This window comes from Xenopus laevis, chromosome 4L, assembly GCF_017654675.1.
Source record: "Xenopus laevis strain J_2021 chromosome 4L, Xenopus_laevis_v10.1, whole genome shotgun sequence".
Lineage (NCBI taxonomy): Eukaryota > Metazoa > Chordata > Amphibia > Anura > Pipidae > Xenopus > Xenopus laevis.
In genome coordinates, this window is record NC_054377.1 from 104,999,632 (window position 1) to 105,024,447 (window position 24,816).

General features: G+C 37.6%; 1 protein-coding gene across 5 annotated transcripts in view; it reads left to right on the forward strand.

Annotated features, from left to right (window-relative positions):
* Positions 1-24,419, forward strand: part of agl.L (amylo-alpha-1, 6-glucosidase, 4-alpha-glucanotransferase L homeolog) — a 55,882-nt gene extending 31,463 nt beyond the window's left edge. For 4 of the 5 annotated variants that reach the window (XM_041590565.1, XM_041590568.1, XM_041590567.1 and 1 more), the window contains exons 12-34: positions 1,201-1,388; positions 2,587-2,710; positions 4,291-4,454; positions 4,906-5,007; positions 5,986-6,141; positions 7,209-7,359; positions 8,911-9,035; positions 9,120-9,232; positions 10,103-10,237; positions 10,672-10,802; positions 11,402-11,538; positions 12,431-12,564; positions 12,953-13,128; positions 13,704-13,806; positions 14,598-14,823; positions 14,906-15,017; positions 16,063-16,198; positions 17,833-17,945; positions 19,428-19,639; positions 20,516-20,613; positions 22,163-22,250; positions 22,332-22,465; positions 23,473-24,419. In XM_041590565.1, the coding sequence (XP_041446499.1) occupies positions 1,201-1,388; positions 2,587-2,710; positions 4,291-4,454; positions 4,906-5,007; positions 5,986-6,141; positions 7,209-7,359; positions 8,911-9,035; positions 9,120-9,232; positions 10,103-10,237; positions 10,672-10,802; positions 11,402-11,538; positions 12,431-12,564; positions 12,953-13,128; positions 13,704-13,806; positions 14,598-14,823; positions 14,906-15,017; positions 16,063-16,198; positions 17,833-17,945; positions 19,428-19,639; positions 20,516-20,613; positions 22,163-22,250; positions 22,332-22,465; positions 23,473-23,590 (3,176 nt within the window). In that variant the 3' untranslated portion in view covers positions 23,591-24,419. Of the gene's footprint in view, positions 1-1,200; positions 1,389-2,112; positions 2,237-2,586; positions 2,711-4,290; positions 4,455-4,905; positions 5,008-5,985; positions 6,142-7,208; positions 7,360-8,910; positions 9,036-9,119; positions 9,233-10,102; positions 10,238-10,671; positions 10,803-11,401; positions 11,539-12,430; positions 12,565-12,952; positions 13,129-13,703; positions 13,807-14,597; positions 14,824-14,905; positions 15,018-16,062; positions 16,199-17,832; positions 17,946-19,427; positions 19,640-20,515; positions 20,614-22,162; positions 22,251-22,331; positions 22,466-23,472 lie in introns of all 5 variants that reach the window. The other variant, XM_041590566.1, reaches the window with a different exon arrangement.
* Positions 24,420-24,816: the final 397 nt, after the last annotated feature.

A 24,816-nucleotide genomic window follows, 5' to 3' on the forward strand; every position in this document is an offset into this window, starting at 1 on the left:
AGTGAAGAATTCGAATGTAAAAAAATTCGAATTTCGAAGTATTTTTTGGGTACTTCGACCATCGAATTGGTTAAATTCGATCGAATTCGATCGAATTCGAACGATTCGAAGTAAACATCGTTCGACTATTCGACCATTCGATGATCGAAGTACTGTCTCTTTAAAAAATACTTCGACCACCTACTTCGGTAGATAAAACCTACCGAAGTCAATGTTAGCCTATGGGGAAGGTCCCTATAGGCTTGCCTGTGATTTTTTGATCGAAGGATTTTCCTTCGATCGTTGGATTAAAATCCTTCGAATCGTTCGATTCGAAGGATTTAATCGTTTGATCGAACGAAAAATCCTTCGATCGATCGATCGCAGGATTTGCGCAAAATCGCTCGACTTCGATATTCGAAGTCGAACGATTTTAGTTCCCAGTCGAATATCGAGGGTTAATTAACCCTCGATATTCGACTATTGATGAATCGGCCCCTATGTGTTCTGTAATGAACTACAAGAATACATTCAAAGGATTTACCATGGTAGACAGTAGACCCCCTGTGACTAGTTTGAAGTCCTGGATCATTGCTGCTATTGAGAAGCTATAACCTTATGCTGGTGCAATAAGTTCAGTATATAAAATATGAAGTTTTTAGCTATGTTCATTTTTAGAGTTTAGTTCTCTTTTAAAACACTAAAGAAAAATCTGTGTGCCTCATTTTCTACAGTAGAGATTTAAATTCACCGTTGCCATGACCATTATTATATTAGGCTAGTGGTCCCCAACCAGTAGCTCGTGAGCAACATGTTGCTCTCCAACCCCTCGGATGTTGCTCCCAGTGGCCTCAAAGCAGGTGCTTATTTTTTAATTCCAGGCTTGGAGGCAAGTTTTGGTTGTATAAAAACGAGGTGTACTGCCAAACAGACTCTCCTGTAGGCTGCCAGTTCATATAGGGCTACCAAACAGCCAATCACAGGCCTTATTTGACATCCCCATGGACTTTCTCATGCTTGTGTTGCTCTCCAACTGTTTTTACATTTAAACGTGGCTTACGAGTAAAAAAGGTTGGGGACCCCTGTTAGGCCAATACCTGTTGACACCTTCACTTAATATAACCTTCCTTTTTCTTCTTTGCTACAAAGGTTTTGTTTTAACTTATTTTGTAATTGTGAATTATTGGGGAAGATTACAGAGAAACATTTGCCTCATTCCAGATTCCAATGTTTACGTTCGAAGAGAGTTAATCTGCTGGGGAGACAGCGTTAAACTAAGATACGGTGACAAACCATCTGACTGTCCATATCTCTGGGATCATATGAAGAGGTACACAGAAATTACAGCCAAACATTTCCATGGAGTGCGCCTGGACAACTGCCACTCCACCCCCATCCATGTGGCAGAGGTAGGAAACCCTACACAGGGGATGTTATTTTGCAGGGAGATGTAAGTCATGCTGACACTGGAGTTAAAAAAAAGTTCTAATTTATTGATGGGTTGAGGGGTGAACCAAATCCAGGATTCTTATCCAGATTAGATTGATTTCGTGCCTTTTTTTTTTTTTCTTCAGACTTCTATTTAGCAGAACCAAATGTAAATCGTTTAAATTGATCTTTTCCTTTCAGGCAATGCCATTTTTAGGATTTTGCTCACATTATAATATCTAAATTATGGTCTAGAATAAGTTTAGCACTTTGCAAGCAGGGAGGAATCATTTCTCTGGTCAGTTCTAAGCAGAGCAAGACTTTCATCTTGTAACTAACTTAATTTTCTGCCGACAGTGTCCAGTCAGCTGGAATAAACCGCAGTGGTACTGTTATTTTTAAACTATTAATTTCTTGAAAACTAGAAAAAAAACATGAATTTGTATTGACGGTTTACAATGAATGTACTGAAGAAAATGTAAGGTTCAATCTTGAACGTTACCAGAAATATTTCTGCATTTCACTTCTTGTAGTTGTGAATGTATTGTATAATAAAGCATCGTTCTCATGTGATGCATAAAATAATTGGTATTAATTTTGGAGCTCAGAAGAGTGTAAGGTAAACGACTAGTGCTGTGTCTGTACTTTGGAGCTGTGTGAGTTTTTACATGAAGGTGTATTACACACAGCACTTTATGTCTGTAGGAGATGCTGGCTGCAGCCAGGTCTGTCAGACCCAATCTTTATGTGATTGCTGAGCTCTTCACTGGCAGCGAATACATCGACAATGTGTTTGTCAACCGCCTGGGGATTACAAGCCTCATTCGAGGTATCAACAATGTGAAAGTGCTGCTGCTGTATTTACATGACTGCTGGAATCAAACACTAAATGTTGCTCTTTCTTTTCTACTCCCTTCTCATCTCTTTCCTGGTAACATTTCCCTGTTTCTGGATTACCATGTCACTTATTACCTTCTTCTCCACACCCATTACATGGTCTCCAATCTCCCCCTTCCCTGCCTGCGCCTAGAGCTGTATCACCTCTTCTCTTTACCTTGCTTCTCTTTTTCTTTACCTTACTCTCTATCCTGCCTCCACTAAATTCTCCTCCAACTGTCTTTCCTACTACTGCCCCCATCTGTCCTACCTTCCTTCTGCTCTTGGCTGTGCTTTTTGCAGTACTTGCTGGATGTTGCTAGAAAAGTCCGCCCGGATTTGTATGTAGTGGCTGAACTATTCACTGGAAGTGAAGAGCTGGACAATGTGTTTGTCACTAGACTGGGCATTAACTCACTTATACGAGGTAGGCTTCTTTGTTTTTGCATTTCTCAAGCCAGCACAAACCTTGGCTTCTCTAACCGCATGTTTGCACAGTTTTTGTGACTCCTGTTTGACTCATCAAATGTCTCACACCAACAATAACAATAGATACAGTAAAACACCATATATGTTCTGACCTTATTCACGACACTGCTGTGGATGAAACAATGGTATGCACTACTGTACATTAAAGGCTATCCAAATATATGAGACTTTTCCTTATATGAGATGCAGTTTTAGTGTTTAAAATAACTAAATAAATAGAACAAAACCCAGCTTGCAGGAAAACAAAGACTGAATCAATAGAACAAGGCACATGTTTAGTCTGTTCTACTAAAACCTTTTTTGACTCAAGTGAGTCTGATTCTAGTGAGCTGCCTTTAAACTTTGCAGCAAACTTAAGGTGGCCATAGACGCCGCACAGATAATATCATATGAAACAAATTTTCATACAATATTCAGTTGGGAGACGGGCCGACCGATAACGGCAGAAGACTTGGATATCAGTCGGCTCATCGATCTGGCTGCCTGGAAAATCTTAATCAGGCGCCTTTTGAAGGCACCCGAACATCGGCCATTGTTAGTGCTGAATTGTAAGATACAGGTACAATTCTGTTGTTTCTACCTGTATATCTGATGATTCAGCTCTACACGTGTGTATTGAAACAAACTATCTTTCCTTTGATGATCTTTTCCAGGAAAGATCGTAATTCTTACGTCTATGGCCACCTTAAAAGGACATGGGGTTATAGCGGTATTTTACTTTACTATGGGGTGCAAGTGCTATAGCACTAAAAGGTGCAAGTGTGCACCCCTTAGTGCTTATTTTAGATGCATTTGTGTCCTGGGGTAAGCTGCACTGTGGGGTAAGCAACACTCAATCCAAGGGGCATGACACAGGTCTTGTTACTCTGAAAATGAGTGCAGAAGTTACACAATTCAGGATTCCTTGTACAAAGTCCAAGAAAAGGTTTATTCCGATCAGTAAATTATTCTTTTTTTTGTTGTTGTTAACATTAAGATTAATGACAGACCAATTCAAATTATTATTATACTTATTGCACAGGCAGCTTACCTTCACCTAGATACCTAGTAATGGGCCAACCATGTATTGGAAGCTATGGATTTTTACATTAGCAGACTAAGGTTTCCCTTTCACATTAAAACTATCAATTCCTTGTTTAATTCCAAAATTAATCGACACGTTGTTGCTGCTACTACAAAACACTCCCAGATTCAGATTATGGAATCAATTACAATTTGGGCATCTTTGTCACAGTTAAAAATGCTCTGTTTGACATTACACAATTCTGTTAAGGTAGTTTGTAGTGCAATGATACCAAACCCCGAAAACATGCACCCAATGAGAGTTTGACTATTAAATTATGGTATGATAAATAATTTACATCTTGAAAAGGTAAACACTGGAGTATAGAATGGGTTGTTGTTTCTCTGCTCTATCTTGATTAAGTTCTCTACTTCCTGCGCTATCTTGTTATGTTCATTTTTATTCTAAAATCTTCAGTGACCAACTGTAATAATTAGTCCGTCTTTTTGCTACAGAGGCCATGAGTGCATATAACAGCCATGAAGAAGGCCGACTGGTGTATCGCTTTGGTGGAGAGCCTGTAGGATCATTTGTCCAGCCCTCTCTTAGACCACTGGTTCCCAGTATCGCTCATGCGCTTTTTATGGATGTAACGCATGACAATGAAAGCCCAATTGCGGTAAGTCATTTTGAGGCTCTAAACCTCTGACTGGTGAACTAGATTACATGTATGCTTTATACCGCATTCTGAGGAAACCACACAAATAATAAAAATGCATTTACCCTAAAGAAAGACAATACAATTTTAAGTATATTATACATATCGATCAAATACAATGATTTAATTTGAAAATTTGCTGCCGAAAGAAGTATCTCTCTGTCAACTTCTATTACCTCCACTGCTTGTCCTGACTACGTGTACCATTGAAAGATGGAGATGTATTCTGCTGTTTTTCAGGAAAAGTTACTTTGCATTACATTTTCAATTATTATGCAATTTTTTTTTTTTTATTACTTGGGGGGAGTTCCCCTTTTCATTTGCATGGGGTGATGACTGATTGGGAAAAAAATGAATAAAAGTTTTCTGTTTGGGTTTTATTACACTCACAATCATAATTCTCTTCACTCAGCATCGATCTGCCTACGATTCACTGCCCAGTTCGGCCATTGTTTCAATGGCTTGCTGTGCTACCGGGAGCACCCGCTGTTATGATGAATTGGTACCCCATCAGGTCTGTTGTTAATTGACTTTGTGTTATCTTGTTTATTTACTTTTATTCACAATATTTTGAGGCTGAATACTGTAAAGAATACTATATAGTGCATATTATAGATCGTTGTTTGTCAAAGGTTAGAAATGGATGAGTTGGATTTACGCTAAAACACATAGGCACATCAAATCTTTGTTACTCTTCAGAAATCTCCAGTTTGTCTGATCATTTTCCCTATTTATCAAAACTTTCTTGATTGTCATTAAAGGGTATGTAAAGGCAAAAAAAATAAAATCCCATTTTTACTTTCTTTAATGAAAAAGAAACCTATCTTCAATATACTTTAATTAAAAAATGTTTATTGTTTTTATAAGAAACCTGACTGTATGCAGGGAAATTCTGCCTTCATTTACTGCTGTGGATAGGAATTGTCAGATGGTCCTTAACTGCTGAGCAGGGAAACAATCATACTTATGAACAGCAGGGGGAGCCCCCGCCTTACTTTCCAGCCATACTGAACTCAATCAGCTTTGTTTATGACGATCCCTAAGCAGCCCAGACGACACTGAGCATGTGCACAGTCTTGGTCTTGCAAAGATGTTTAACAAAGTTACACGATGGTGACCCCCTGTAGCCAACTTTGAAAGCATAAATAATTTGTTTGATTAGGCTTGTGGTGCAGTAAGTTCATGTTTATATTTAGTATACAAAATACAGCATTTCAAGCCTCTTTCTATTTTAGACTTTACATGCCCTTTAATGTTCCTGTTTATGTTTTTAACAAATTGATATGTTTATCAAAACTTATATAAAATTTTATCAAAACTTATACCAGTTTCAGTTAGACAGAATGTGTTCAACTGCTTTGAGCAGTTAAGCGCCATTTTTATCTATACCAGCGTCACTATATAAACATATTGATTAATTGCCCTACAATTTATACTGATTCAAATTTGATTAGAAATGTTTGTGAGAATGTACATGCATTCCCTATGGCAGATCTCTGTGGTATCTGAGGAAAGGTTTTATACAAAATGGAATCCAAAGTTGAACACTCCCAATCCCAGAGATGTGAATAGTCAAAGTGGGATCATTGCTGGAAAGAAAGCTCTGAACAAGCTTCACCAGGAGTTAGCAGCATGTGGATTTCTGCAGGTAAGCTATATTGGACTGTTTGCTTGCACTCTGTTTCCTATTCATGCATTCTTTCATTGTATATCTCTTGTTGAAAATGCTTTTACAAAGCCTAAGCCAGACTGATCCTTAGAGGATTGTCTTCTGTAAATTGAAGATGAAGATACTTTGCCATTATGACCCACGGTATTCACCAAAGGTAACACATTTGAATTGTGTAACTTTGCCATTATGACCCACGGTATTCACCAAAGGTAACACATTTGAATTGTGTAATTGTGATCAAATGTGTTTTCATCATGCAAATCATAATGGCAAAGTATGTTTGAATGTTAAAGGCTCTTTAATTAGGCTATTTATTAGTACGGACGTTAAAATGCCCCATGTGTTCTTATCTTAAGGCTAAATATTATTGAGGAATTCTCAAAATGTGTCTAATAGAATTTATAGTTGCCCAACTGAATGTATTATTGTGTATCTCTGACTTTGAAGCTTTCTGTACCTTTATGGCATTATATAAAGAACGATAGATAGATATGCTAAAATAAGTATCAAAAATAAAAAGCTTTCAGAGAACTGTCTGATCACTGCTCCATGACATGGTACTCCATTTTTGTGAGCTAAAAGCATGACTGCCCCTTCCAGAACTTTAAAGCAAGGCTTTTAGTGCCTCCACAAAACAATGAATGATTTGATGCTGCAGATATGTGGCAGAATAGCCCAGACGTTCTTTAATCATTCTTGCTAGTAATTATTGGAAGTAGTTATTGTAAACCATTTCTGAGTACCGTTCTTTAGTACACATAATGCAAATTGTGATTTAATGCTAACCCTTACTAAATATTTGGAAGGGCAATGCCTTAAAAATTCAAGAGGTACCCAGTGCCTTTACTGAATTTTCTGTTTCCTAGCTGTTAGGGAGAAGGTTGTTTTCTGAATTAAGCAGTATGTCTTTCTCCATTTTCATTTCTAACAGCATGCTATCATCACCCCAGGCCATTTTCCCCTTTGCTCCTTATGTTATGTTTTTCTCTCCCCCTGTCATAGGTTAGTCCCTTTTACTTTTCCTTCTCTTTGCCTTCTTCTAGGTGTATGTGGATCAGGTGGATGAGGATATAGTTGCTGTGACACGTCATTGTCCACATACACACCAGTCTGTGGTGGCAGTGTCCAGAACAGCCTTTAGAGACCCTAAAATCTGTTTCTATAGCAAGGAAGTCCCACAGATGTGTATCCCAGGTATTGCTTTTAAGCTCCCTCATGCCAGTGCGGTATTTCCAGATAAAAATTCTAACTTACTGTAAATTATTTATCATCCTGAATAGTATTTGGTTTGTATTTCTCCCAACTATTAAGTAATATCTTTTCTAAATAAAATATAGTAATAATACCAGCTAGCACTTTATCACACACATATTTAGCAACCATTAGAGATCAGTGATCATTAAACAAATTTGTTTTGCACTATGCCTTCTGCTCCTCCATTACAAATGATACTAAAACGTATGGAAAGAGATCGGTATATATGGAAAGTTGCTCCTAATATTGGAGGAGCTACAACTGCAAAAAAAAGGTGCACAATAGTGTACTAGTAGAAGCTGGCAAGAGTCAGGTGGAGACAGAGAATCTAGAAAGGGACAGAAATGCATTCAGTGTACAGATTCTGGAAAGGGGTTTTAGTAAATGGGTTTTAGTAAATGGGTTTTAGTAAATGGGTTTTAGTAAATGGGTTAAATTAAAGGACAAGGAAAGTCTAAAATAGAATAAGGCTGGAAATGCTGTATTTTGTATACTGAACATAAGCATGAACTTACTGCACCACAAAGCCTAATCAAACAAATGATTTATGCTTTCAAAGTTGGCCACAGGGGGCTGTCATCTTTGTTAAACATCTTTGCCTGAGCCTGACCCTGCACATGCTCAGTGTGGTCTGGGCTGCTTAGGGATCATCATAAACAAAGCTGCTTGAGTTCTGCATGGCTGGGAAGTAAGGCGGGGGCTCCCCCTGCTGTTCATAAGTATGATTGTTTCCCTGCTCAGCAGTTAGGGACCATCTGACAATTCCTATCCACAGCAGTAAATGAAGGGAGAATTGCACTGCATACAGTCAGGTTTCTTATAAAACGGTACACATTTTTTAATTAAAGTATATTGGAGATAGGTTTCTTTTTCATTAAAGAAAGTAAAAATGGGATTTTATTTGTTTGCCTTTCCTTGTCCTTTAAAGAACATACTAAGGCACCAAGTAGTGCTTAATGAAAAAAAAGATGTAAAGCAGCAAGGACAGTAGAATAAAGAAAGTAGACAGGGACAGAGAGTCGAGAAGCTGAGTTGGGAAGGAGAGGTTAGGGTGCATGACTTGAAAAAAGGGGTTAAGGGTAGAGAAGCTGACAAGTGATGAAGTGGGTAGGTTTGAAAAGCTGGAGAGAGACATAGGGGTTTAAAGTACAGTAGCTGGACAGGACGAGGAGGGTTAGGGTTCAGATGCTTGAAAGGGACAGGTAGGTGAAGGTAGAGAAGCTGAATAAAGACATTTGGGTTGAAAATTGCAGAGGCTTGATCACGAAAGATAGCAAAGATTGGGTTACATGCTCTGTATTTAAGAAGAGAGGAATGATGTTAGAGAAGTGTGAAGTAGTGTTTGAGAGACTTATTAGGATGCACCGGTGATATGCATTTTATTTTACATTTGCTCTATGTAATGTAGTTAAATAAAGTTGAAACAAAGGATCATTGTATTTCCTTTTTTATCATGATTATAAAGGATTTTGTCACATTTGCTTCTTGCAGGAAAAATAGAGGAAGTAATTCTAGAAGCAAGAACAGTTGAGAGGAAAGCTGAGCCATATTGCAAAGATGAGAAGTTCATTAATGGCCTGCCCCAATATACAGTGGAGATAAGGGAGCACATCCAGGTAACTTATCAGCTTTCTGCAACCTGGATATTTTAAACTGCACAAGTGCCCTTCCACTGAGCAATGAATGGCTTTTCCTTACAGCTGAAAGAGAGCAAGATTGTAAAACAAGCTGGTGTCACAACAAAAGGACCAAATGAATTTGTGCAGGAAATAGATTTTGAAAATCTGACCCCTGGAAGTGTGATTGTCTTCAGGTACTGATTTCCTGTTTTATTTGAGGTTAATGTTGGTTATCATTCAATTGAAGAAGCCATGTACCAGCTCCTGAAATTTGTTATAACCTTATTACCCACAAGCTGTATGCATGCATACTTATATGACTGACATTAGCATCACACTGTTTGTGTGTTTTTCATACTATTATACTATATATGTATTTATGTATTCAAAATCTATTAACAATAATTAAAACGAACTTTAAATCCATGTGTTTATGATAATAATTACAGGATAAGTGTTGTTGAATTCATTAATTTTATTATTGAAAATTCCTGATTTGTGCCAAACTGTTTTGCACCAGAAGCCCAATTAAACAAATGATTTATGCTTTTAAAGTTAGAGTGTTGCACTACTTGGACGATATATTTACTGACAGAATGGCAGTATGGCACCACTAACTCTAAGCTGTAACAAGATTACTAGCCAGTACATAATAATTTAACCCTTTAAATCCTTTTTAAAATCCAGGCACTGAATCAGCCACATTAAATCAAATTATAAGTCCCAGATAAATGGTTATAGCATACAAGACCATGGCAACCCTTTATCTAGAAAGCTCTGAATTATGGGAAGAGTCAGTTTTAAGCAATTCTAATTTTAGATGATGCTTTCCTTTTTCTCTGTAATAATAATACGGTACCTTGTACTTGATCCAAGCTAAGCTGCATAAATCTAAATTGGCAGTTAAGCAATCCTATTGGGTATATTTAATGATTTTTAGCAGACGTAGGGCATGGTGATTTTAATTACATAATTACATACTGTATATAAAATTGTTTCCCATGGAAATATTCGCAATCTTTTAGATATACAAATGAAGCCTCATCCCACTGTGTTATTTCTAGAGTAAGTTTGGACCCTAAAGCCCAAGAATCAGTGGGCATCCTGCGTAGTCACCTGATTCAGTTTACACCACACTTCACCTCTGGAAGTTTGCCAGATGACCAAGCTCATCCTATACTGAAGGTGCCTTTTGCATCGTAAGTACTGAATTTACTTTAATTAAGATTAAAGTCTCTCATTGGGATTCATTTTGACTCCTCTAGCATAGCATCAGTGTGTTCATAAATAAGTTATTTCCAGACAACAGGAACTACATCATTTAAGTTCACACAACAAATCAGCATTCTTCATTAACAATTATGCTAAATGCTAGGTTTCCATGTACAAATCATTGATATTTATATGTACAACCAACTGCAAGATACATACAGTAATAATACATGAAAATAAAGTGAATTTACATGTTAATTGCATTGCAACATTATCAAATTAATGAGATAAATACAGCAAATTGATATTAGACTCCCAATGTTTCAGGAGTATCCATTGATCTGGCTCATTTATTACAATGTGCCTTATTAGCACCATGCAAACTTGCATTTGATATGGGTGCATTGGCCTTTCCCCACAGTATTGCTGCAAAGCTGTCTCTAGCTGATCTGAATCAAATACTGTACCGCTGTGATGCAGAGGAACAGGAAGACGGGGGTGGCTGCTACAATATCCCAAATTGGACCCCTCTGAAGTATGCAGGTCTACAAGGTATGAGGTGCAGAATGCATTTTATTGTTTTAATTCAATAGGATATTGAATAAATACTGAAATTTTTCTACATTGAATCTCTGAGAATGATATAGGCCAATATATTTCAAAAAGAGAAATGTATACATTTATGATGTTATTGATTGACTTTTTGCAGTTATCTCTCTTGCTGTTACTAATTCTTAATACTCTTCTCTTGGCAGTCAGTTAGGGTGGCAATATGGGGTTTTGAGTAAAGTTGTCCATGCATGCTCAGAATCGGTTGGGAGTTTGTTTGATTTCAACCATACTGCCCAACTATACTGCCCAACCAACTGGGTATTAATAGCAATCCAAGTGATGTTTCGACAGATAATGCTGCGATCCTGATGGGACAAAAGTTGGTTGTCGTAGAGGAAAGTTAACAGTGTTTTTTTAGCAACATTTATCTGTAAACACCATCTATAACTAAAGTGTTCTATGGCAGGTGTGCAGTTCTGAGCAGATGTTCACAATGTGAAATCAAACACTGAATTCTCCTTCTCTGGAACTAATTTGCTTAGGGACCCACAGACCTTTACCAGGCCCGATAACCATTATATTACTTCTTCCACTGCCAGGTTTAATATCTGTAATGATGGACATCAGACCAAAGAATGATCTTGGACATCCCTTCTGTGACAATCTGAGATGTGGGGATTGGATGATTGATTATGTCAGTAACCGTCTCATTGCCCGTGGAGGGCCGTGTGCAGAAGTGAGTATGCACCTAGGAGGTACCCTCTGCTTCCCACACAAACAAAATACTTTTTTCAATTACTGAGCATAGAGTTATTAGATTTGCCAAGTGATTGAATGTGTTGTACAACATTCTGAACATTTTGAACATTTAAAAAAAAAAAAAAGTGTACCTTAAAATAATATTTTGATGCTAACACAATATTATCTGTATTATCATTGCACACCCATAAAGCGCTAACATTTTCTACAGAACTGTACAATTAAAGGGTGTATAGCAAACATGAATAGCAATTTTTACAGTTAGTTAAGAAGGCCCTGCAAATAGATCTTATAGTTCTAACCAACACTTCTTCTTTTTTGTATTATTGACATCTAAATAATGGTTAAAGGTTTCCAAAGATCCAATACTTTTCAATAAAGAGTGGCTTTCTGCTTTGTGGTGTGTTTGGTAGAATTGGGAATCTTCTTTTGCTCAGGCTGTGGTCTGTGCTTAGTTCTGATTAGCAAGTACATCCCAAACCTGAAAAGTAAATAATACAACACATTGTTAATGAGTGAACAGATTCTTAAAACTGAAAATAGAAAAACCTTATTTGATTCTTGTGTAAAAGATGGGCACAAAGTCATAGGCTGAGATGCATGTATACTAGCTATCAAAACTTATAGACCACAACCATGGATGTCCAACTTCTTGTCACACGAACTCTCCAATAACACTGCCAGAGCTAAAAACTCTACAAGAAACATACACTTATGTTGAGGATCAAATGCTGCAAAGGTTAAGCCTATATGCCATGCCTGATTCACTGCTGGTTGTGTGGTTAGGATTATATTCTGCTACTTGTGAATGAGGATTTAGTGCCCTTCCAGTGACAATAATATTTAATGTAAAATTACTTTTCTTACAGGTGGGCAAATGGTTTGAGGCTATGTTCTCCTATTTGAAGCAGATCCCACGTTATCTCATTCCATGTTATTTTGATGCCATCCTGGTGGGGGCATACACAACCCTGCTAGACGCTGCATGGAAACAGATGTCCAGGTATATATTATTTGCTTTATTCACTAGCATGTGACATTGTCTGCACTATTCTGTTACAGACTCATTTTCTGTATATATTTTAATTATAATGTTGTTTCATGTTTTGATAAATATTTCTGTAGGACATTGTTTAGAAAGTGAAAAGGGTGATTATTTGCTAGTTGTTTTTTTGAGAGGACTGATGATAAATGCTATTTCACAAAGGCTCAAACAAAAATAGTTATTTACACACTGGTGTTGTGTTTGTTTGGTGTAAGTATACAATACTAGCGTGCCTGCCTAAACCATATATAAGCTCCAATTTACTTACCTAATCAGCAGTTATTTAATTCATCAGGTGTTCTAGTTTATGCCTATTTACTGAATTTGTAAATGGTGTCTTTCACAGCTTTGTTCAGAATGGATCGACCCTCATTAAACACTTGGCCCTTGGATCCGTGCAGATGTGTGGAGTGGGAAAGTTCCCTGCTTTACCTGTGCTATCACCCGCTCTGCAAGATGTCCCATATCGCCTTAACACTATCACTCAGGAAAAGGAACAGTGCTGTCCTTCTTTAGCAGCTGGTAATAATGAACTGCAACTTATATCCAGTTAAAACATTTGTTTATTCTTTAGGGGGAGTGTGTAAACGGCAAGAATCGTAGCAATGGGGGAAATTATTTATGTAACACATTTTTGGTACAACCATGCATAGAAACTGCTTGATGCACATGAATTTTTCATACTGATCCATACATCCAACTTAATTTATCATTATGCTTATCTTTATGCTTTCGTACAACATTTTTCCACTAAATGAGGGGAATTGCATTGCTCTTTCCAGCTTTCAAATGGGGGTTACTTGTTATTATTTACCTTTCTATTTAGACCCTCCTCTATTCATATGCTTGTCTCTCTTTCAAACCACTGCCTGGTTGCTAGGTTAAATTGGACCATAGCAATCAGATAGCTGCTGAAATTCCAAGAGCTGCTGAAAAAATGCTAAATAATTCCAAAACCATAAGAAATAAAAAGAAAAATAAAGGCCATTTGCAAATCGTCTCTAAATATCACTCTCTACATCATACTAAAAGTTAATGTAAAGGGAACAACCCCTTTAATGTCTACAGGAAATAGATCTGTGAATCTCCTTTCTCAGGTCTCCCTCATTTTTCTTCTGGAATTTTCCGATGCTGGGGAAGGGATACATTCATATCCCTGAGAGGATTGTTGCTAGTCTCTGGACGCCACCTTGAAGCCAGGTAAGACTTGGAAATTTAAGGAGCTTCCAAAGATTTACATTATGTAATGACTGGCTTCTCATGCATTTTGTAGATAACAAAATAAATCTGTTAAACTAACAATGCACTCTCCATCTTACAAACATTTACATAGCTAGTGTTGAATCCCATATTATCTGATCTATCTTGTAAGAACCCAGTACTTCAAGTTCATATAATTAATTTTGTGTATATCCCCAGTTTCAGTATTATTTGTGTGTAATCTCATAGACACACTTGAAACTCTGTGCATGCCTATACAATTAAACTATGCACATAACTTCACTGCAAGGCAATAACAGTTAGCGCAAAGGGGGTCTGGGTAATATAAACTGGAACATGTCGTGTTGGAATATGTGAGAAATCATACTGCCATCCCATGCACTGCACTGACCCATCCTTTTTGGAGTTTTCTTCTCTTTATATGCCCATATATTAATGCAGAAATTAACAAAAGCAGTATTGCACAGCTTTCAATAGGTAATTTTATTAAATATTATTTTGGACACGCCAGCGATCATGAGTGGTTCTGCCATACTTTTGCTATATGAACAATTGCAATTACTCTTTGGTACCACTGATGAGAGTAGCATCAGCACCTTGCCCCCCCCCCCCCCCTGTACCTAACATCAGACCTTCTGTGCGAGTTGGGGGGGGGCAGCATCACTAGTGCAGAGAGCTCAATTGATACAGCAGGCGATGGGGGTTGTATTCAGCAGTAGACTTTCTTGAATTTTTTTAGAATCCTCAGTACCATTTTTTTTGTTTTTCAGGAACATAATCCTGGCATTTGCAGGAACTCTGAGACATGGGCTGATCCCTAACCTCTTGGGCCAGGGAACATTTGCTAGATACAACTGTCGTGATGCCGTGTGGTGGTGGTTGCAATGTGTACAGGATTACTGCTCCATTGTTCCAAATGGCTCCGCAATCTTACAGTGCCCTGTGTCCAGGATGTACCCCACAGATGATAGTATCGCACAGCCTGCAGGACAAGTGGTATGCAACTGCTTTCACAGGGGTAACCTGGGTTAGATAATACTTAAAAAAATAAAAGCAGGACTAACATGTCCTTCTATAGGATCAGCCATTGTATGAAGTTATCCAGGAGGCTTTGCAGCACCATGCCGGGGGGATTAATTTTCGGGAGAGGAATGCTGGCCAACAGATAGATAGAAACATGCGAGATGAAGGTGAGTGTGGTATGACAGTATATAACTTCTCAATCATTGCAACAGATACAGTTCTGTGCACAATGACTGCAGCTTTGAACAATAGCATTGCATATTTTTAGAAAGTCAGGTATTCCTGCATATTCATAGAAATTTCTCACTTATACACTATTGTAATTTCTGATTTATTCACTATTGCAGCCAAAATGTTTATGGGTTGAGTCATTCTACCATCATAGATTTTATGTATAGGCTATTCTATATTTTTTTTATTGCTACAGATTCTCTTATGGTTCCATGCTAAATTATTCAAAAAGTGATAAACCTTAAACTACACCTGTTGAAATATGTCTATAAATACAGACTCCACCAATAAACCTTTTATCTGTGGTTCATAGGTATAATAATTTTTGTTTTCTTATTTACACTGGGGGCCCATTTACTAAGCTCGATTGAAGGAATAGAATAAAAAAAACTTCGAATTTCAAAGTATTTTTTTTGGCTACTTTGACCATCGAATTGGCTCCTTCGACTACGACTTCGAATTGAACGATTCGAACTAAAAATCGTTCAACTATTCGACTATACGATAGTCGAAATACTGTTTCTTTTAAAAAAAAAAAAAAACTTTGACCCCCTACTTTGCCACCTAAAACCTACCGAAATGCAATGTTAGCCTATGGGGAAGGTCACCATAGGCTTTCTAATGTTATTTAGGTCAAAGAAAAATCGTTCGATCGATGGATTAAAATCCTTCGAATCGAACGATTCAAAGGATTTAATCGTTTGATTGTTCGATCAAACTATTTGTGGTAAATCCTTCGACTTCGATATTCAAAGTCGAAGGATTTACATTCGGCAGTCGAATATCGAGGGTTAATTAACCCTCGATATTCGACCCTATGCAAATCTGCCCCTACTAGTACGTTATGAAGATCTAATAGTGATCCTTAAATAAGTAGTCTGGTTAATGCCTGTTCAGTTAAGAGACTTATATTCTGTGAATTCATAGTGCTAACTGTGGATTTTGCCTGGCCATTACTAGCTTCTGATCATTTTGTTTCAGGCTTTAATATCGTTGCTGGAGTAGATCCGGAAACTGGTTTTGTATTTGGGGGAAACCGATTAAATTGTGGGACGTGGATGGACAAAATGGGGGAGAGTGAGAAAGCCCGAAATAAAGGAATCCCAGCAACTCCAAGGTAATTCAGAAATGTAGATTGTAAAATGTGTTGACTCTCCTATTTGTAGATAATTTTTATGTTCAGTTTATACACTCATCTATTGTTCAATGCTACATAATATGTTAGCACTTTATAAATACAGGTAGGGCTTGTTATCCAGAATTCTCAGGACCTGAAGTTTTCCAGATGTAGGATCTTCAAGTAATTTGGATCCCCATACCTAAAGTCTACTAAAAAAAATGATGTAAACATTAATTAAACCCAATAGACTGGTTTTGCCGCCAATAAGGATTAATCATATCTTATTTGGGATCAAGTACAAGATACTGTTTTATTGTAACAGAGAAAAAGGAAATCATTTTTTTTTAAAAATCAGAATAACTTGATTTAAAAGGAATCTATTGGAGATGGTCTTACCGTAATTTGGACCTTTCTGGATAATGGGTTTCCGGACAACGGATCACATACCTGTACATGCTAATATAAAAATCAGTATACAATAGGATTCTTCAGATCTTTTATCTACTCTGTATCCTGTGCTTGAATGGCTGCCCCCATGGCTTGTTTATATAAAATATACTAGTCTTTCTGACCAGTTTTACCAATGCAGGGCAACACTACACTGTATTGTCATTCCTTTAAAACACTATGAGGCAAATTTACACTTCGCACCACTTTGTCAAGAGAAAATTAGTTACCGCTACGCTAATTCACTAAAATGCAAAATTGCGTCCTGAGTGCAGAGCGCTATCGACTTTTTGCTAGCGATACGTCTTTGGTGTGAGCATTTCATAACGAAGATTCACTAGCATTCGTTTATGCCTAGCGAAAAGTCGCTACTGATCTTATACTTTGAATAGGGAGGGTACATTATATTTGTATGGACGTCATTATTAAAGATGTTGGTGCAAATGTTTGAAGTGGCCACTTTTAATTACAAATGTCCAATTAACCTTAATAAAGACAAAAGAGATTATATAATGCCCTAGACATGAGCCCACTGTAAAATTGATATTCCATGGCCCTCAAATGTCTGGGGAAAAATGTTAACCCAAAAAAGTTTAAGCTTTAGGACTTTTGCAGGCAATCCCGCTTAAGAAAAAGTCGCCAGCGTTTTTTTACTGTAATGCATTTTTGGCAGACAGGATATGATGTAAGTGACATAAGATTGAGGAAGATCTAGCTTCATTTTAGCAGTTCGCCTGGTCTGAGGTGGCAAAGTCAACTCTGGCGAAAGAGGTAACGTTCAGTAACATCCGCATTTTAATGAATTTGCGGAGCATTCGCCTGAGCGAAAAAAGTCGCCTGTCGATAGAGTGCGAATGAACGCTAGCGGCAGTCTCTTTCGCTAGTGGATTGTCGTCTGCACCTGTTAGTGAATTGGCAAAGTCCCTGCGGATTGGATTTATGGCAAATGTTCGCTAGCGACGGCCACTTCACCCTTTAGTAAATCTGCCCCTTTATTTTTGTGGTGTTACTATTTATTTAAGGCATCTAAATATGATCCAATGTATGTCATCTCCTTTTCAAGTCTGTGGACAGCAGAGGGCAGTGCTTTACCATAGTTTATCAGGCACTCTCCATTTGCTGCTTTGCGTCTCACTTGTACCAGGTAATATTGCACTAAGTTGTATTTTCAATTACTCCATTAGAGATGGCTCTGCTGTGGAAATTGTTGGCCTTTGTAAATCCACTGTGCGCTGGCTTAAGGATCTGAGTGAAAAGAAGCTGTATCCATACAAAGGACTGACTGTGAAAAAGGATGGTGAGTATATGGAAAAGGTATATGCAAAACAACAGGATATGTATTATAAAATAGCTGAGCAGAGCTGCAGGCCACTAGATGGCAGTACTATGTAAGTTGTAAGCATGTATTCTGATGTGTCTGGCCACATGAAGGAGCTGACACAAGGTGGTTTGAGCTATGTACACAGTTTACATAAGCACCTGAAGAAAGATCCTTGAACCAAAACATGTGCATTTTATAATAAAAAGATGACTTGCTAATTGAGATGGTTCTCCGGAGGGATATTGTTGCTGAGCAAAACTGCAAATTCTGAGGGAAAGTGTAAACACATGAATAAGCAAATAAAATTGCATATGTACAGTGTGGTATGCACCAAATAGTAAATCACATATTGCATCAGTTTTCACTACATATGTTCGGAACAGTGTATGTTCTGACCTGGTGGTGGAAAGGTGGGAGTGGTAATCCTTATTTATTCTTTGGTAATTATCGAAAATCCTTTTTATAATATCTTTAATATATCTTTAATATCTATAATATCTTTATGGGCTACAAATATAGATATCTTTGAACAAAACAAATGTCTGAGGAAAATAATACAAATAAAATAAACAATAAAACAAAACACATAAATTAGTATTTTCTTACATATCTCTCAAGACACAATCACAATATTCACCATATAGTCAGAAACACAGTATAAAGCTAGCCATAGATTATAAAACTAGCCATAGACTATAAAACTTGCTATACACTGTAAAGCTGGCCATATACTATAAGATCCGCTCATTTGGCAAGATTGTCAAATGAGCGGATCTTTCCTTGATATGCCCATCAAATGGTGGGTGATAGGCTAATCCAAACAATCAGCCCTATGGCCAAAAACAATTGGACTACAATGACAGGAATACCAGCCGACAGGACGAGGAACACATCAATTATGCGGTCCTCGATTGGGCAGGAAAATCAATCCTGCCTAATCGAGATCTGGCCGATTTTTTGAAAGATATCGATCTGCTAGGCCTGTGGAGGGCCCCATACACTGGCAGATAAGCTCCTGAATGGGTCCAAAGGATGCCCATGTATGGCCACCTTAAGATCTACTTGTTTGGCAAGGTAACCTTGGGTGGGTACTATTTGGCTTACTCCAATCGTTTGGCCCTAATGTGGGAATAGGAGCCACTGGAGCAAAGACTGCTTCAAAGCCAATGGGGTTGTCGATCCAAAAGTAAAACGATTTTCAACCAGATATTGGTTGGGGGGCCCCAAGCATGGGCAGATAAAAATCAGAATCGGTCTATAAGACCTTAATCGGCAGCTTAAATCTGCTCCTTTTAATGGCCACCTTAAATTAATTACTAGTTATGGATGATTAGATAGGTACACTTCAAACCTAAATCGTGTTATTTTAAGGTACATCAAGGTACATCATGCATTATTCGTTGAATACTTTTTCACTGCTTTAAATTCCATGTTTAAGTTTACTCTTTTTCTCTTCAGGTAAAGAAGTGACAATGACTTTCTCTGAGTGGAACCAACGCATCCAAGATAATTTTGAGAAGAAGTTCTTTGTATCTGAAAATATTTCTGATCCCAATGAGCAGCGCCCTGACCTCGTCCATAAGCGTGGTATCTACAAAGACAGCTTTGGAGCTTCCAGCCCCTGGTGTGATTACCAGCTCCGACCAAATTTCCCTGTGGCCATGGTTGTGGTGAGTCTCTATAACGGTTTCAGGGTGCAAGGTAAAGTGCTGTAGTGTGGGCACAGGAAGCCAATTATTTGTCAGTTTATAGAAACTGTTTTTTTTACTAGATATCCCTTATTAGGGATGCATGGAATCCACTATTTTAGAATCGGTGATTCCCAGAATCCTTCATGAAAGATTCGGCTGAATAACGAACCGAATCTGAACACTAATTTGCATATGCGAATCAGAGAGAGAGAGAGGTAAAAAGAGAGTCACACTTTTTGTGACGAAAAGTCACATGATTTTAAGTGTTCAGTAAGTGCCAGGCACAAGGATTCGGAAGGGCCGAGTCCTGGTCGAATACCAAACAGAATCCTGGATACTGCTGCTCATCTTATATGATCTAATATCAAAATCCCTTGAAAAGCATACATAACACAACTTAAAGCAAAAGAAAGAATTAATTTTCTATATAAACATAGCATGACAAATCAAGATTGGTATCAGAAAATACAGAAAATGTGCTGTAAAATTCAGGAACTTTTTGGATTTTGGCATTTATTATTCCACAAAGGCCCTGCTTGGATGCCCTGCATGTTAATAGATGCATAAGGAGCTTCTCTAAAGACTTCCCCGATTATCTTCTCGCCTACCTTATTTTACTACTATTTTATATCCTATTTACATTTCGACTAAAAATATTGTTCAATACTAGAGTTAATTATATGAGAAACATGCTGTATCATTGTATATCATGTAATATGCAGAATGAAAATGAGTCCGAACCAAAAAAAATAAACTGTTGTAGGGTGGTGGGGATTGTTGTTCAACTACAGTAGGAAAGCTGCAGTTTAAGATCACTATGCTAGTGCATTTAATGTATTTCTTTGTTTGTTTCAGGCCCCAGAACTGTTCACTCCTAAGAATGCTTGGAAAGCTCTTGAGATAGCAGAGAAAAAACTAATGGGGCCACTGGGAATGAAGACATTGGACCCGGAGTATGTATTTTTACGAAAAAAAATCAGTCTAAAGTTTTTTTAACAATCACAACAAACAGCAACTACCTTTTGCAGTGTTTAAAACAAATGACTGATTGGGTGCCATGGGTTGTAGAATAATCTTGTTCTACTGCACAATTCTAATTATATTTGAATTAATGTCTAACTATAAAGAATAAAGTAATTAATACCTATAGATGAAGTCATCCATTGTAGTGGTGCGGCAATAGAAACACGTGTGTGTGTGTGTGTGTGTGTGTGTGTGTGTGTGTGTGTGTGTGTGTGTGTGTGTGTGTGTGTGTGTGTATTTTTTTTTTCTCTTTCTTTTGCCTGTACTGTTATTTCAAATGATTGTCTTTGTACAGTATGCTTATTATCTTGCAACAAACTGCAGACCCCTGAATTGAGTTCTTCATTACCTTGTACCTATCTGCTTTGCCGTTCAACAGTACTAACTCTTTTCATTCTGTGCTTTTATTTCAATATGAACTTTTTTGATAGGAACCTTTTAAAATATAACAGCCATATGTTTCCAGACACCTGGCTTTCCAACATCTCATTGCAAAGCCAAGGGTATTAATATGAACATCACATAGTCATGCCATTGCTTTTATAACAGCCTCTATATAGGAGCATTGCTGGTGTGATTTACTTTAATTCATAATCTTATTGCTGAGGCTGAACACTGATGTTGTGAGATTGGTCAGGCTTGCTGGTAAAATGTTCGTTTGTCTTGTTTAGTTGGGTTGAGTTCAGGGTTCTCTGCAAGCCAGCCAAGGCACTATAAATTAAGGTGTATTTGCTTTCACCAGAACCAGGGGTTCAAATTATGAAAATCGCCCCTAGACCATTGTTCCTTCTCCAGCAAACTTTACAGTTGGCATTACACAATCAGGCAAATAGCATTCCCTTGGCATACACCAAACCCAGACTTGGTTTTGATTTGCCTGCTAGATTTCTGATTCATGAACCCAGAAACTTTTTTTCACTGCTCGAAAAGTCGAAAGGCAGTTATCTATTCACCTTCCCAACTAACGCTAGACATTGTGAATAGCTTGTGTATGGCTGGACGTCCATAAAAACCCATTATCCTGCTAAATAGTTTCTTTTGCCTGACGTTGATTTCAGAGAGAGTTTAAAAATTTCCAGTGAGTGTTTCAGCTGGCCATCTGCAGTTCTAGGCAGAAATAAGGAAGTCCTAATACTCATGGCCATATAATGGTCTTCTTGTTGATAAGTATGGAAAGGGAAGAAGGTTACATTCAGGAATTGTGTAAAAGGCAGAAGCATTTCAAAATGAAAATAAAGTTCATCCAAATTTGTTTCCACCTTCAGGATGTAAGACTAAAAAAGTAGAAATTGTTTACACAGAAATGTAATTCTTTTGAAGCAAAACAATACATAAAAGCACACAATAAACTTACATGAGCTTGGAAATACCCTTGAGGCTATATAATATTGTACAGTGTCACACCATTCTATTCATTGTTTGCTACTGCAATGATCAGATGATTTCTGTGTGTAAAGCAGATGCATTTTTGTGTTACAGTGACATGGTTTATTGTGGAGTGTATGACAACGCTTTGGACAATGACAATTACAACCTCTCAAAGGGATTTAATTATCACCAAGGGCCGGTAAGAAATACCTTCATTTACATCTTGTTGACATATCTCGATAAGACTTAATTTTAAAGCAAACACTATTTTCACTCCTAGGAATGGCTGTGGCCCATAGGATATTTCCTGCGTGCCAAGTTACATTTTGCGAAACTGATGGACCAGGAATCCTACCAGAAAACTGTGGTTTTGGTGAAGAATGTTCTGTCTCGCCATTATACACACTTGGAAAGGTAAGCACCCAGAAAACTCCATATTGTTGTTAATGATATCTGTACAGCTACACAGTCAAAAACATTCCATCTGTAAGCATTGCTGATACCAAGAACATACATTTCTAAGCACAAGATGAAATATATTCTTTATAATTCAATTTTTATCCAGCAACTGGAAGCAGTTTTTTTTCCTATACTTTTTACTCGTGTCGCCATTTATAAAATACGGTTGAGAAGTCAAAAACAAGGAAGAAAAAAAGGGAAGAGGTTTGATGTGTATCTAAATCCGTGTAAAGAGGAAAAACTACTATTTCATGAAGTAATATGAATAATATTAATATCTGCTACATGTACAGTATTATACACTCCATCCTTAGAATATCACACTTCACAAATATTATAGTTCCTTATTTTATGTTAATTATCTAGGATGCATAAGATATAATATTTATTAGATTGTAAGGGGCACATTTACTTAGGGTCGAATATCGAGGGTTAATTAACCCTCGATATTCGACCCTCGATATTCGACCGTCGAAGTTAAATCCTTCGACATCGAAGTCTAAGGATTTAGCGCTATTCGTTCAATCGAACAATTAAATCCTTTGAATCGAGCGATTCGAAGGATTTTAATCCGTCGAACGAACGATTTTCCTTCGATCACAAATCGGCTAGAAAGCCTATGGGGACCTTCCCCATAGGCTAACATTGAGGTTCGGTAGGTTTTAGGTGGCGAAGTAGGGGGTCAAAGTTTTTTTTAAAGAGACAGTACTTCAACTATCGAATGGTCGAATAATCGAACGATTTTTAGTTCGAATCATTCGATTCGTGGTCGAAGTAGCCAATTCGATGGTCGAAGTAGCCAGAAAATACTTCGAAATTCGAAGTATTTTTTATTCTATTCCTTCACTCAAGCTAAGTAAATGTGCCCCTAAGTATTGGTTCTACACAGGATTTCTCTAGGTATTACCCAAAATGTGCATTTATTGAGCCTCTCTCATTGCTTTACTGTTTTTGTCTTGCAGATCTTCTTGGAAAGGCCTCCCAGAACTAACCAATGAGAATGGTCAATATTGCCCCTTCAGCTGTGAAACTCAGGCTTGGTCAATCTCTGTCATTTTGGAGGTTCTGTATGACTTGTAGAGCTTTATCATCTTGAAATTGTCCTATTTTGCTGAGTTGAAGATACTCCATCTTCATGGTATAAAGAAGCAGCGGATTAGTATTTGTCATGGTATCCCCCAATGGGGAACTGTGTGAGCCACTTATATCAGTGTAATGTGGTAAACATTCCTACAGTGATTTGTTTATCACCAGTAATGCCTAGGTACTAAACCAGAGCCCTCCTTCCACTGCTTCATTTCATTCATTAGTACAACATAGATATGCTCTTGCAGCTCTTCTCAACAGTTTTAGGAAACGTGTTATTAATAAATAATGCTGATCTTTATAAATGTAAATATATTCCTAGATATACTAATTATTTCAGTGAGCTGGGCAACATTCTGGGTCACAAGAGTGCAGCCTGTCTGTACATGGTAGATACACAATGGCACTCAGAATGCTGCAAGTCTTAACCAGACAAGGCTTAATGCTTCTGGTTTGTGATCCCTGATACAGTATGTCACAGTGTCCGGAATTATAGGCAGGTTCTTTTTGCAAGTAAGAGAATTGTGTTCCCTGTCAATTTTTAGAATGTATAAGGAAAGGTGCAATACTAGAAATGCAACAAGTGATAGCAGAGGCTTTGCCACACAGGCTTGTAAGTGGTGTGGCATGAAATCCATTACATATAAAATATATAATACTGTCTTCCTAACCTTACCACTTTAGGTAGAAACTATGAAGAGCTGCTTATGTATGCATTGCTCCACTGTGTGATTCATTGATGTGCAATTGTGCTAGAAAATTACTGTTAAATATCGTCTACTGTATGTGCAATATCTTAATAAAGTGTATAACACACACTGTCTATGTTTTGCAAGAATATGATATTATCCTCCCTCTTTTTATGATGCCTCCTTCAAAAGAACTAGCCCCATGGCAATGTGAGTATTGAGTTACTTGTTTTTAATTCATCTTTTACAACGATAGTGCACCTATTTTCATTATTTAAAATTATATTATAAAGGAGTTCTATCCACAAACATGTAAATATTTTTATATGTTATGCACCCCCAAGTGATTTAATTGACTTACCTGAAACCCCGGGCCCAGAGTTACACGAGTGAGCACCACAAAGTGTTCTTCTTCCGTATTCCTCTGCCTTTGCGCGGCGGCGCATGCGCAGTAGAACGAAAAGGCGAACTTTAACTAACATTTGCCCCAGGAAATTTGAAGAAAGGATCGCTCCATGGTGCTCACTGGTA